We start from the raw sequence: 13,744 nt of genomic DNA, 5'->3' as shown, positions 1-13,744 counted from the left end.
CCAAAATACTCAAAGCTTCATAGAACTGGAACAAACATTTATTTTTAGCTCCATTCTGCTGCTGATACATACTTTAGGTTTCTGAAATTAAACTTGTTGCTGCCTTTCATAGTGTGTAACTTGAAGGCCCTGAGTACTTTCTCCCACACTGAAAACACTGGAATGATAAAATTATTTGAACATTACCTAATAAGACTGATTCAGGACAGACAGTTATGTTAAACTTTCCTAGCAGTCCTTCACAAACAGGGAACAGTCTGTCTATTCTCTCCATCTGTCAGCTGCTGCTGGCTCTTCCTCCTCCTCTTCCTCACACACTGTTGAGTTCGGTGGATCATCAGGGGTGCAAAGCCTCACAGATGATGTGCAGCAGTGGGTCCCTCAGTCTGTCCTCACTCTGGACACTTGCAGTCGTCACACATGGAAATCAAATGTGTGATAAGCTGCAGGATTCAAACACAAGTGTAACTTATAAACACATGTTCATACTTTTATTCCACAATCAGAGAGAAAGAAACAGAGAGAGAGTGCAGGACAGACAGACAGGTGACAGTCTCAGGTGTAACACTGCTACAAAACAGCACAAGAGAAGGAGGATTTAGTGTTTGTGTTATTACGAGTGCTAAACAAGAAGAGTTCCCAGATGGTGCAGTGGACACATGTGTGACTGCTGTGATTAAAGCATCTTTCTTTCAGCTTAACGAGTGAACCGTCAGCTCGTTCAAACACACGTTAAAGTCCGTTTGGCTCGACACCACCGAACAGAGGCAGCAATATAACATAGCTAACATTAACAGTGCAGTGAATCCTGCTTGTGCCGTGATATTCAGGACTGCAAACCGAGCAGCATCACTGACTTTCAGCCTGTTGTGTTTGTGGATATATGACTGACTTTAATTATCCACAAAATCATCACATTCTCTGTAAGATTAAGGTCGACTATCTAACGGCTAACATTTGCACATAAATAAGTGACATAATATTCAGAACTTACTTTTGAAAGTTTACTCTTTGGCCGCTCCACTTCTTTGAAGTGTCTCCCAGTCCCAGTGCACTTGTTAGCATGTTTTGGTTCGTGCAACTGGTCCGTCCGGTTATTGTCTCCCCAGAAACATTTCCGTTGTCTTTTTTCCTATTTCCGTTGTCTTTTTTCCTATTTCCGTTGTCTTTTTTCCTATTTCCGTTGTGCTTTGTGTGCTTTTGCAGCGTTTTTCTTTTTGCAGCATTTTTCTTTTTGCAGCATTTTTCTTTTTGCAGCATTTTTCTTTTTGCAGCATTTTTCTTTTTGCAAGTGCTTTCTGAAGTTGCAGTCCGTTTGGCCTCTCAGGGCCACCGTAGGATAGTCACGTTTGGGAGGTTTTGATTAATTTGGCCAGATTTCTAAACATGAGATCTGCTCCATCCAAAATGGGATGGATGCGGTCCCTCCTAATAAGGGAGGTTTCCTCCAGAAAGTTTCCCAATTATCTATCAAGCCCACATCATTTGTGGGACACCACTCAGGCAGACAGGAATTTAAGGAGAACATGCAGCTAAACTTGTCATTCGTGGTCCAATTGGGGAGGGGACCAGAGAAAACTACAGAGTCCGACATTGTTTTGGCAAAGTCATCCTTTCAATATTGATTTTAGTGTCCTCTGATTAATGTAACCAGGTGTCATTACTGCTTGGAATTAGGATTTTAGTGAATTTACATTTACCCTTAGCCAGCAGTTTTAAATTTCCCTCAATAAGATAAGATAAGATAAGACTTTATTTTTATTGATCCCACAACGGGGAAATTTTTGCGTCACCTCAGCTCAGGTACAGATATCAGAAGGAAATACAAAAATACAAATAAGTACAATCAATGAAAAAAGTAAGATAATACACTACATACAATGGTAGCATACACAGTATGTGATTATGGATATGGTTGGAAATATGGAAGACATAAACTATATAGCTTGATATAGCTATTGTAATATGATGGAATTAGGTGTTTTTTGTTCGGCAGTTGGCCCTCGAGTGGTTGTTTTGTGTTTTTTCACTCTGCAAGATCTAGTCAGGGGCAGTTTCACCTGTGTTAATCTGTTGACATCCATGCCTTCACTGTTGATAAACAGCATTATCTATAATTAATATAGTTCGTTATCACTGAAACAACTTGTGCGCGTTATTATTTGTTGTGAAAGAGTGATATAGTTTGTGGTTTGACTCTAATATGCGCATTGAAAGCTCTGGCCTCTGGAAGACAATTGGCTATGGTTGCTGGTGTTTCTAGCTTCACATCTCAGAACAGAATCGCCAATTACTGGAATTTAATCCTTGGATGGTGTGTCGCCGAGTGGAGAAGACACATGAACATGTTGGTGCTACCTCTGGAGCTTCTGTTTAAGACTATGCTTCCTCATCACCATCACCCAGCGGTCCTGTGCTTGGGACAGTTTTCTTGGGACAGCTTGCCAGGGGTCAGCAAGCGTTACAATCAGCTACAGGGGCCTGGCTAGATAGGGGTTTTTCAAGGGTTTGAAGCAAACTCTCCAATTCAGGGATACTGGCCTCCAGAGCTGCAAATATTTATCAAAAGTTTATCTGTATGTTTTAGCTAATAGTAAATCATATTTATTTTTAATCAAATTTATAAATAAAGTGTAAGTCTGATTAAAAAGATACGATCCATGCTTTATTACTGATGAAATGAATGATGATGATGATACAGACAGCACTGTAAGCTCTATGTGCAGGCAAATACCATTGCATCAAATGATGAGTACATAACCAGGTCTCTGGAGAACTTCAAGACATGTTGAGGAGGTAATTTAGCCATTTAAATCAGCTGTGTTGGATCAGATCACATCTAAAACCTGCAGGACACCCGCCCCTGCTTTGAAACGTATTGCACACTGCTATGTACTGCCCCCTTGTGGTCCTCTTACAATCACTGTTGCATGCAGAAGCTGCATGTTGCATGTAGTGATGCAATGAGAATCTTCTATAGGATATCTAGAAGGTAGTAGTGTCAGTCAGATGTTTGTAGCTGCGGGTTTTCGCACTTTTAAAGCACTTAAAAAAAAAGTTCGTGTTCACTTTTAGAGAACAACTTGATGGTTCCTGAGGTTGAAAAACAAAAGCAAGCCTTTATTTAGGCTGATACATGAATAACAAAACCAAAACCGACAACTAAGACTAGACTATGAGTTTGACTATGATTTTAACTGTGACTATGACTATAACTATGACTGTGACTACAAGGGGGGGAACATAAGCAGACGACCTGACAACAGTAAGAGACACAAGACTTAAAGATGTTTATGAAACTTACTGCTATTAACCTTTTTCTTACAGGTGCAGCCCTAGTCAGTTTATACACACATTGCATGTCTGTGCTTTATTCAGAGTTGATGATCAGTCTCAGTCTATTGAAGGTTTCAAGCTTCGATGAGCGCGATGTCTCAGTCGATATATTGTGGGTGACTTGGAGCATAGAAGGATAGACACATACACGCTTACAAACACATATAATCCAAAAACCTGCCAGACCAAAGGCCTGAAACTCATTTAGCTTCTGACTGCATTTTAGTCTACTTGGTAACAGATGACAGAAGACCCGTCAAGAAGAGGACAAGCCCTCAGGGACCATGTAGGCTTGAAATTTATTGCCGTGTATGGAAGGTGTTATAGAAAAGGGAACTTTTGTGTCTGTTTTTAGCCATTTAAGATGTACCATTTACTGCAAATCGATGTATCTGATCTGTAATCGACGCGAGAAGGGGCGTGAACCCTGATGTTATAAAACACTTCCACGTGTATTCTTAGCAGGAGACGTTTTGCTGGTGTGGTGCTGTATACTTCTCCTCCTGCGTGTGTTTAATAAACTCCTTGTCTGATTGCACTCTCCTGAGCCTCTGTTGGTTTGTTCTGTTGCTCAACATTTTCGAATTCAGGACACAGGCAAAACAGAAACTGTTAAACTAATTTTACTCGTACAATCTGGAAGTTGTTTTCTCCCTATATTAAAGCTGCTGTACAGAATCTGCAAAACAAACTGGGTTGTCAGCCCTGGCACTGCATTACCATATTGAGCTTTAGTCAGAGGAAGTCACGGTTGTCAAAACCTTTTTGAAGCTCAAGAATGAGGCTGGTGCCATTCCAGATATGTTTACATTGTACAATCTTCTGGATAATCAGATCGTCCCCACACTGAAAACTGTTATTCAGGTTGCCCTAACAAACACAGCTAGCACCTGTAGCTGTGAAAGGTCTTTTAGTGTCTTGAGTCAGCTCCATACCTGGCTGAGAAGGACCATGGGTCAAAGCAGACTCCAGCACCTGGCTGTGATGTCAGTTGAGAAATGCTTGAGAAACTTGACCACCAAAATGTGATAGACAGATTTACCAACCTCAAGGTGAGGCGACATAGGATAAAAGAAAAGAAAAAATCTGCAGAGCCATAGTAGTATCTGCAGTAAAGTCAAAGTCAAAGTCAAAGTCAACTTTATTGTCAATTCTGCCACATGTACAGGACATACAGAGAATAGAAACTTCGTTACTCTCAATCCCTAGATAAAATAGAAAATGAACATTTAAATATAAGAGTGATTAAAAATGCAAGTAAAATATTTTAAAGTAAAAATTAAATAATATAATACAATTTTACATATAACAAGAAAGCTATACAATATACAATACAAGGGTAAATGACATTGAGTGCAAACCAGGCAGAGTAGTGCAAATAGGCAAATAAAGATCTTTTCATACATTGTATACATTGTACCAGAGGCCAAGGTGTCTCAATTTTTCTAATTTTGTAATAATATTTTGTACATTTCAAGGACTCTTCTATTTTTGGAGTGTAGGACCCAGGCACAGAGAGACTTGATGAATTTAAGAATCTCATGATTTAATAAAGAAATTTGCAGACTTGCACAGAGAGGGTACAATTATGATGAGTGATAATGGAGATGAAGACAACAGACGATGAGGACAGGGAGGAACAGGGGTTTAAATGCACCAAGGAGACAGTCAGAGGGAACTCGGGACAACTGGAGACATTTAAGGATGCAGGGACTGACAGAGACGGGGAAGAAGTCTCATCGTGATGACTAAAGTTGACCTTGCCAGGATGGGCAGCTCTCTGGGTGCTCAGCACCCCCAAAGCTCTGATCCTAGAATTGCCCCTGAGTGTAACAGAGGGAAGTGAACACACATGGAGAAACAGCGGACACAATTGACCATAATGGCACCACAGTGGAAATACGCACATAGAACATGGAAACAAGACTTTCAGAATAAACAGGAAACAGGACAACAAGAACCACACAGACAAGAACCATGATAGGTAGACACACAAACCAGGGAGACTTACTACAGGGGCAGATGACACAAAAGGATCTAAAAAACAAAGGACTAAAATGGCAGAAATTAACTAGATAAGCTAAACTGAAACTAGAACACAAATGAATAACAAAATACAACGAAACTGGGTCACCCAGTACCGTGACACAACCCATCATTATACGGGATTGTGAATAAGAGAAATGGTATTAGGTATTTTTTTTTCTGATAGTCAATTATGCTTAATTGCTTAATACTGATCAGAATATAATCAGGTATGTTTAACCATTTCACGCATAGTGGTCACTACAGTAGACAGCTATTCAAGGGCTATTTTCTTGTATTTGTGTCAGTGTCGATGGTATACTTGCACATAAACCACTACACTGGACATTGATGTCTCACTCTATACACTATAAATTGTCCACCTAAGTGAACATGTAAAAAACTCTTTAAAAAGTACATGTTTAAAAAATGAAGTTCTAAAATGTTCTTTTTATGCCTAAAGATGAATAAAAAATGCTTAAATATGTATCTAGAATATCTAGAATATGAAAATATCAGAAAAAAATGTAAACAAAAAAGGAATTATGTTATTTTTTTACTTAACCTTTTGTACTATTCTTCATTGTGTTCTTCTTCCCCTTAACTCTGATTTCCAGCTTCCTGAATTCCTGAAAGTTGTGGTGGTGGTTAATTTCTGATGTTTTCAGTTTGTTGTTTTCTGGACTGATGGTGTCCGTTAGTTTACATCACCTTCATATGACTTCAAATATTAATCACTTTTTCTTTCTTTCTTTTTTTTTACACACATGCTTTACTCTGTGACTTTTGAGCATGTTTTTCTTGGTTTTATTTTGTGCTTTGTAATGTTTAATGAAGAATAAACCATATTCCATTTTATCTATTGTTGCATGTTCATGTTTTTCAATATTTCAAATTCAGATTTTTTGCTGAACCTTTTCAGGAACTGCTATATTTAAATTTTGGTTAACAGCCCCATCTTCTGACCAGTATTAATATTTTCATTGACTACTGAGTCACAGTCTGTTTAAATATCTTTGATATAAAGGTCTGTGTTAACTTGAGTTGAAAGCAAGCTGTCTCTGGCACAGATGATTGTTGTAAGTCTTTGAATTAAACCTTTTCCACACATTTCTAACAACAGAAAGATCAAACTAATAAAACTCTGAGCAATTCCACTAATCTCGATCAAATATTCAAAATCATTTTTTCAAAGCAGCATTTACTACATTTGTTCACCTTGGCATGCTGGCCTGCAAAATCCAGACCTAATTACCAATTAGTCTTACTTGTGTTGCAATTGAATTGCAAGAACTTTGGTCATGTATCAAAATATAAAACAGGCCGTGAGTATATTGCAGTGGTCCTAGGAAACAGAAGGAAATTAGCATAGAATGTGTAACATGGCTTCATGAAGCAAAAACATACATGAATAATTCTGATGGTAGTTTTTTTAATTTTTTAATTTTAAAACATGACTGTGTAAACGATTGTGTAAGACATTAAATATGGTTGAATAACACACTTTTTTTGTTCTTTATTTCATTTTGCATAAATGCTCAAGACTAATCTATAGTTATTCTCCACAAATACCCACACCCCATGAAGGTCAAACATCCTTCAACTAGACCTGTGCTGATAGACCAATATCATATAACTTGACTGATGTTGTATTTGATAACCCATAACAGCTCTTAACAAAGGTAATAATAAAGAAAAATGATATTGAGTATAAATAATGAACAACATAGTTTCAAAACATTTTTAGTAATTTGACAAGTTTGCACATAATTTAATCAGACAATATGTTGCGATAATTTTGAACATGAGTACATTCTTAGTGTAGATTTTTACAAACCTACAGTAAGAATGTACAAATGTGAATTACACATTTGTGAAAAATATGTCATATATTATATACTTTATAATAATAATTTTGCGATTGAATTTTTTAAAATCTGCAACCTTTGCGACCTAGCAACTTAAAGATTTTTACAATACATTATTGGTCATTTTTTAAGCAATATAATTTGATAAGCCAAAGGAAATGTTCTAGATGAGATTAACAAGAGCACTTTAACAAATACTATTTACTTACTCTATTTTCCAAAGAAAGTGTGAAAAATATATGATAGAAATATGTGATAAAGTTGCACAAGGATGTTTTTCTTGATTCATATCAGAAGACACAAACATGGACTGCAGCTGGTTTTCCACACGCTACACATTGTTGTATATTGACTCATCGCAGTCAGTCTGCACAGAGAAACAAGATAAATTCACTCCCCTTTTCATGCATGCACAAAATGAATGAACTAATGAAGGAAACATTACTTATCCCTACATTGCCATAGACAGGAGGGTTGTTGTACATGTCAGGGCAAGGGATATCCTTACAGCAGTTTTTTCTGGAGAAAGAATGCAAGAGGTAAAGATTAAATCTAATTGCATATCTTCTTAAATCATATTTAATCATCAGTAATATTTGTTTGTTTGCAAACAGAAGTGAAGAATTAAAACCTTTTTTGTGGGGCACTATGAGGGAGCTCCACAGGTCTGTCTGACATCATGTTGCTCAGGTTAGTGGTTGTTGTGTCTCTTGATCTCCCCCTGCTGGCAGTAAAATGTTTTTAATTAAATGAGAAAGGAAACTGACACTTTTCACAGCCTCTAACCAAAAAGACATACATTTATTTAAAATATCTATCGATCTATCGATCGATCTATCGATCGATAGATCGATCGATAGATAGATATGCACACACACACATACATTCTGGTGTTCATTTGGTTGTAATTATGACTATTATTTCACGAATGATGCAATAATAACAAATGCTTATTTTCAATGATTATGTTCATGACAACTTACCATTTTTTAACAACTCCCAACCCACTTCCTATCAGAATAATCAGAAAAATCACACCTGCTCCAGATGAGATAAGAATATTCTGCATGTTGTCTGTCCAGATAGAAACCATAATGAGTGTTTTTGTCATGTAAAAACAGAGAGATCAGTGCATCCTAAGTCTTTCTTACCATTAACAGGTAAAGAGAGCAAGATGTTGTCATATCCCAGCATGTTGTTTGCCAGGCACTGCACACGCCTGAAAGACCCAAAGTCTGTCTGCAGAGTCTCAATAGTAACAGAGCCATTTTTCTCTGCTTTGCTGCTTTGCATGACTCTGTCACCCAAAATAAAATAGACCATGCTGGGAGGCTCGGACTCTACGATACAGTCACACTTTATGATGCCGTTCTCAGAGGAGCACTTTGAGGAAGTCTTGATGTCAGGGGCAGCTTTAAGGACAAGAAATATAATTAGTGGGGATTTATCATATCCTGTTAGCATCACTGGAGAACTTCAGGTGTACAGATTCTCCCTCATTTACATCTGACTTATACTCAACCTTTAAATTAAAGCTTTAAAATCTAAATCAAATCAAAATGTATTCCTATATCACATTTAAAAGCAACACAGTTGACCAAAGTGTTTTACAATTAATTAAGAACAAGAGAAAACAATAGAAAAACAATGCATTAACAAACATAAAACAAGCGTGATGCTACTCAAACTAAACTTGAATTAAAAGCCAACGCTAAAAAAGTGAGTTTTAAGATACAATTTAAAAAGACTGAATAGACTCTGAAGTACGAATATCATCTGGCAGATTATTCCAGAGTCTAGGCACTGCAACTGCGAAGGCCCGATCTCCTCTATGCTTCAATTGAGACCTTGGCTGTAGTAAGAGCATCTGGCTAGACGATCTCAGTGCTCTTTTGGGGTTATACATGTTGAGGAGTTTGCTTAAATAACTGGGCGCCATATCATTTAACTTTAAAAGTAAGTGAAAGAATCTTAAAATCAACATGATATTAGACAGGGAGCCAGTGTAAATTTGCTAAAACTGGAGTGATATGTTCATACATTCTAACACTAAAAGACGTGCAGCAGCATTTTGGTCTAACTGCAAGCAATGGAGAAATGAGTGTTGAAGACCCAAATAGAGAGAATTGTAGTAGTCCAGTCCAGAGGTGATGAAGGCATGAAAAAGTTTTTCTAGGTCCTTTGGAGGAAGATAAGGCTTTGCTCTGGCAATTTCACATAACTGATAAAAACGGGTTTTCACCCGTTTTCACCCGTTTCACCCGAATTTGATTATCTGCACTGGTAGAATTATCTGCTATTAGTATAAACTGATACAGTATACTTACATTTTACTTGAAGTATCTTAGATGTTTCCAGGTGCAGCCCTCGATGGTATGTTACTCTGCATTTTAAAGGCTTGTTGTGATCAGAGCGGTTTGGGCGAAAGGTCAGAGTAGATGTTGAATTCCACTGGCCTTCATGAAGCTGCTGTGTTTGATTTTGCTGTTCTCCAAAGTGACTCCAGATGAAAGAAGGTGGATATGTGGGGCAGGAGTGAAACACGGAGCAGGATGCAGACACATTCTCACCCTCCTTTACTTCCTCTTGCACAGATAAATCAGGTTGACCTGTGTTAACAAAAAAGATTATAGTCATAAACCGAATGCAGTTGTGATGGTAAGTGTACTGTATTGGAAATACAAATGCACTTAAACAGTATAGCTGCTGATGTTGTGTTTTATGCAGCTATCAATTTTGATCAAGTTAATTGATTTGATAAGTATTTAACTGTAAAAAGTAAAATAGATTAAAAACAGTGACTGGGCATAGGGATTATTTAATGGAGAGATATTTCCTATTTTATTGCAAACAAAACAGTTAAAACATCCGTTGGATATTACTGATGTTATCTTTTCACAAATATAGTTATGCTAATATTCACAACATGCTTACAATAATTTTTAAAATAAATTATTTTACATACTGACTGAAATAGAGACTTTGTTATTTTTGTAGGAGTACTGGTCATAGCCTTTAATTTCAATCCGGAAATATAAAGGCCCCACATCACTTTGTTGAAGATCATCAATCATCAGAGAACAGTTCTTCTTGCTGAGGTCTCCCAGCAGCTTTGTCCTATTCCGAAACTGACCCGGAGTTTGAGATGCATCAGAATGATAGACGACTTGATCATTGTCATTGTACCAAATCCCTGTAAAGCTTGTGGTATTGGTTTTTGGATCTGGGTAGTTATAAGAGCAGGGGATCACCACACATGATCCAAGGAGACCTTTCACTGAGGATGACACAGCAGCAGTCCAAGATGAAGCTTCAGGTTGAGTCACTGCAATAAATTTGAGAGCAAAACGTGATGAAGAAAAAAACAAAAACAGGGTAACCAATGAGAGGAAGACAATGCACAGGACAAAATCTTAATAATGAAATTTTTTTCTTCAGCTAAATAAGATAAAAAAAACAAAACAAAACACATACTGTTTAACTCGGTATATTTTAAGAATTTATACATTATAGAGAACACACATACCTTTGGAGCAAATGCACATGGACAACAAAAGCCACTGTAGAGCATTCATCTCTTCACTTCAGCAAATAAAGTGATAAAGCTGCTGTTTTTCTTTTTGTAAAAATATGACATGATAGTTTCTGTTCTTCTTTTGACACAGTACATTTAAGTCAGACCTTCCCAAAGTGTGGGGCCCGCCCCCCGGGGGGGTGCAGAGCCATTCCAGGGGGGGCACGGTATGAAAAGGGGGGGAAGAACAAACAAAACGCTTGAACACTGCTAGCACAGGGCGCCCACAGAAATGCAAAGCAGGAGATGAAGCATCGCTGAATATGTTTTCAAACCAACTTCATTCTAAGCCAAAGACTAGAAAATATGGCGAAGCATATCTTCCCTTTGGCTTCACCTGCACAAGTGCCAAGGTAGGTCTCCCCTGCAGAATTGGTTTTCCCTGCGTTGGGAGCACGCACTGGGCTCTCCAAATCACGGACAAACAGTATCCTACAGTTGTTTATGTTTTTAAGCCCATTTTGCACAAAGAGGCATTTTTTGAAAAATGCATTGATAGCAATGTTGAATATTATTACACACATACAGTAAAATAATCACACCGTGACGCCTCTGCCTTTCTAAATGGAGGGACAGTAACTGCGTGTGTATATGTTAGTGTGTAAAACTTGAAGACAGTAAGATTAACAGCATTTTGTCTCTACCTGCCATTCTGCAATTCATCTCATGTAAACAATAACGTGGCGCACAGCGTGACGTGAAAAAGGCACATTCCTTTGACTTTGCGTGACGAACTCTGTATTCCTCGTCCACACGTAAACAGAAAAAAAGGAGTCTTAAAAAATCTGCGTTTTCGGTGATTCGAAACGCCGTTTACGTGTGGACGAAACAGCTGCGTTTTCAAAAATACCCGTGTAGGTGTGGACGTAGCGTAATAGAGTTAGTAGTTTACTTTCTTACTACCTGTAATTTATTGCAGATTACTTGTATTTGCTTAATTGTTTACTAAATGTTTGAGGTGTGAAATAAACCGCAATGGAGCAAAATATGGGTGTTTGTGGTTGAAGGATGTGGTTGTGCGTGTGTGTGCACGCGCGAGAAAGGGGGGGGGGGTGCGAACATTTTTCTTGTAAAACAAAGGGGGGCCTAGCAAAAAAAGTTTGGGAACCACTGATTTAAGTCAAACACAAAATCTCACCTTTGTTTCATATATTGTATGTCTGTGAAAGGTCTCAGTGATCCAGGTCATCTTAGTCTAAGTAGCTTGGAAAGAAAAGTGTCTGGACTTCTTTAAGTTGCTTTAAGACCTTTCACCTCTCATTCAAGAAGGTCAAATGGTGGAGAGTCCCAGATTCCCCAAGAGGAACATGGACCCCTTATTTGTCCTCTACCTAATCACATGAGCAAAGGTGTGAAAATGGGTGTGGGTCACAATCAACCAAGGTTTCAGGTGAACCCACCATGAAAGCTAGCCACACCCTATCATGTGATTTACTGAGGTCAAATGGCCCAGGATGTAGGTGGGTGTTAAGGTGTCTGGGGAGGGATCTCAAAACTGGATTATAGATGGCAGAGAATTGGTGTTGTAAGCCACTAACCTTGTTCAAAGATGGCCGTTCCCAGAGGACATAGATGGCTTCTTTCACTCTTCTTTTAAACCATTTGTCTTCTCTTTCCAAAATGTGAACATTGGCATCCTTGAAAGAGTGACCTTTGTCCTTTAGGTGCAGATGAACAGCTGAGCCTTGTCCCGCCAAGGTGGCTCTTCTATGTTGTGCTATGTGGCTCTTCACCCTCCACATTTTCTGGAGCTTTTCTCTGAGCGCTTGGTACTTCTCCAGCTTCTTGTGTACATTCTTCCTGATGTTGCTGTCATTCGGTATTGCTATGTCTATCACTGTGGCCGTCTTACTCTGTCCAACACTACTATACAACCACTATACCTAAGATAATATAACTATATTTATACACACACACATGAGCACATGAGCGTGGCACAGAAAGGAATTGGCAAGAATATCAGAGGAGCGAAACACCAGTAGAACAGTCACCTGAGACTGCAAGGCTAGACGGACCAATCTGTGCATTGCCTGGATTGGTTACAACAGTGACTCCCAAAACTTTTTTTGCTGGACCCCCTTTGTTTTTACAAGAAAAATGTTCCCCTTTTCATACTGCGCCCCCTGCAATGGCTCTGTGCCCCTCCCTAGGGGGCGGGCCCCACACTTTGGGAAGGTCTGGGTTACAAGAAGGATTATGAAATGCCTGGAATGCCTAGAACTGTACAAGATCAACAGGACCCTAAGAGCCTTCATCAGGAACTTAATGGGACTGTGGCATACAAAACTAGAGGCCAACTTCAAGCCCATAGCACAAGTCACCATCAAGCCAAGGCGATGCTCTGTCCCCAGCGCTGTTCTGCATAGGCCTGAACATCCCACCAGCCGCGTGCTCAGTGAATACCCTAAGCAGAAACCCAAGAAAGAGGAGGAAGAGGAGGAACTACCATGAAAGGACAGACCCCTGGACTGTATACATCACTGGCAGAAAGAGGAGGTGGCTGACATCCAGAAATCCTACCAGTGGCTAGACAAAGCTGGACTGAAAGAAGCACAGAGGCACTAATCATGGCAGCACAGGAGCAAGCTCTGAGCACAAGATTCATAGAGGCTGGGGTCTATCACACCAGCCAAGACCCCAGCTAAGATACTGCACAGGACCCTCAAGCTCCCAGGCCTCTGATAGAGGACCTGAGCCTGAAGGATAGACCGCAAAAGGGGACTTTAGTTTTTATTTTTTTTTACAAATATAAATCACATGACAAATGAGGCCCCAATTCTCTGAAATGACACGGCATCGGCTTTTTATGTTATTCGAACTGTTCAAAAGACGCAGGAATTGGATCTGAGGTGATTCTTTTTTTTTTTTTTTTTTTTTTTTTTTTAGTTTTTTTTTTTTTTTTTTTTATTTTTTAAGTGATTGAAGTGGAGGACAAGATCAC

The 13,744-nt window shown here is 38.7% G+C and overlaps 1 protein-coding gene across 2 annotated transcripts; it reads right to left on the bottom strand.

Moving 5' to 3' along the window:
- Positions 1-4,685: 4,685 nt before the first annotated feature.
- Positions 4,686-10,846, bottom strand: LOC121813452 (myelin-associated glycoprotein-like). Of its 2 annotated transcripts, none has more exons than XM_042217237.1 (8): positions 10,756-10,846; positions 10,195-10,554; positions 9,557-9,838; positions 8,381-8,641; positions 8,213-8,303; positions 7,861-7,953; positions 7,685-7,748; positions 4,686-7,596 (listed from the first exon to the last, which is right to left on the bottom strand). In XM_042217237.1, exons 1-8 carry the CDS (start codon positions 10,802-10,804, stop codon positions 7,561-7,563), a joined length of 1,236 nt encoding a protein of 411 aa, XP_042073171.1. In that variant the 5' UTR covers positions 10,805-10,846; the 3' UTR covers positions 4,686-7,560. The 2 variants fall into 2 exon arrangements, with proteins under 2 accessions (XP_042073171.1, XP_042073172.1); XM_042217238.1 differs by having other exon boundaries at positions 7,861-7,950.
- Between the last annotated feature and the right edge of the window lie 2,898 nt (positions 10,847-13,744).

Source organism: Haplochromis burtoni, unplaced genomic scaffold, assembly GCF_018398535.1.
Source record: "Haplochromis burtoni strain Fernald_Lab_line unplaced genomic scaffold, NCSU_Asbu1 Contig_1715, whole genome shotgun sequence".
NCBI lineage: Eukaryota > Metazoa > Chordata > Actinopteri > Cichliformes > Cichlidae > Haplochromis > Haplochromis burtoni.
The sequence above is the reverse complement of the archived record's forward strand: the minus strand, read 5'-3'. Positions and strand labels throughout refer to the sequence as shown.

Bases quoted from the DNA above. Each gene is read 5' to 3' on its own strand.
- LOC121813452 (XM_042217237.1), bottom strand. From the start codon at position 10,804: ATGAATGCTCTACAGTGGCTTTTGTTGTCCATGTGCATTTGCTCCAAA. The intron at 9,839-10,194 runs GTATGTAAAATA...TTGTTAACACAG, and splicing joins CAAAGTCTCTATTTCAGTCA to GTCAACCTGATTTATCTGTG. The intron at 8,642-9,556 runs GTAAGTATACTG...TTGTCCTTAAAG, and splicing joins TAAGATACTTCAAGTAAAAT to CTGCCCCTGACATCAAGACT.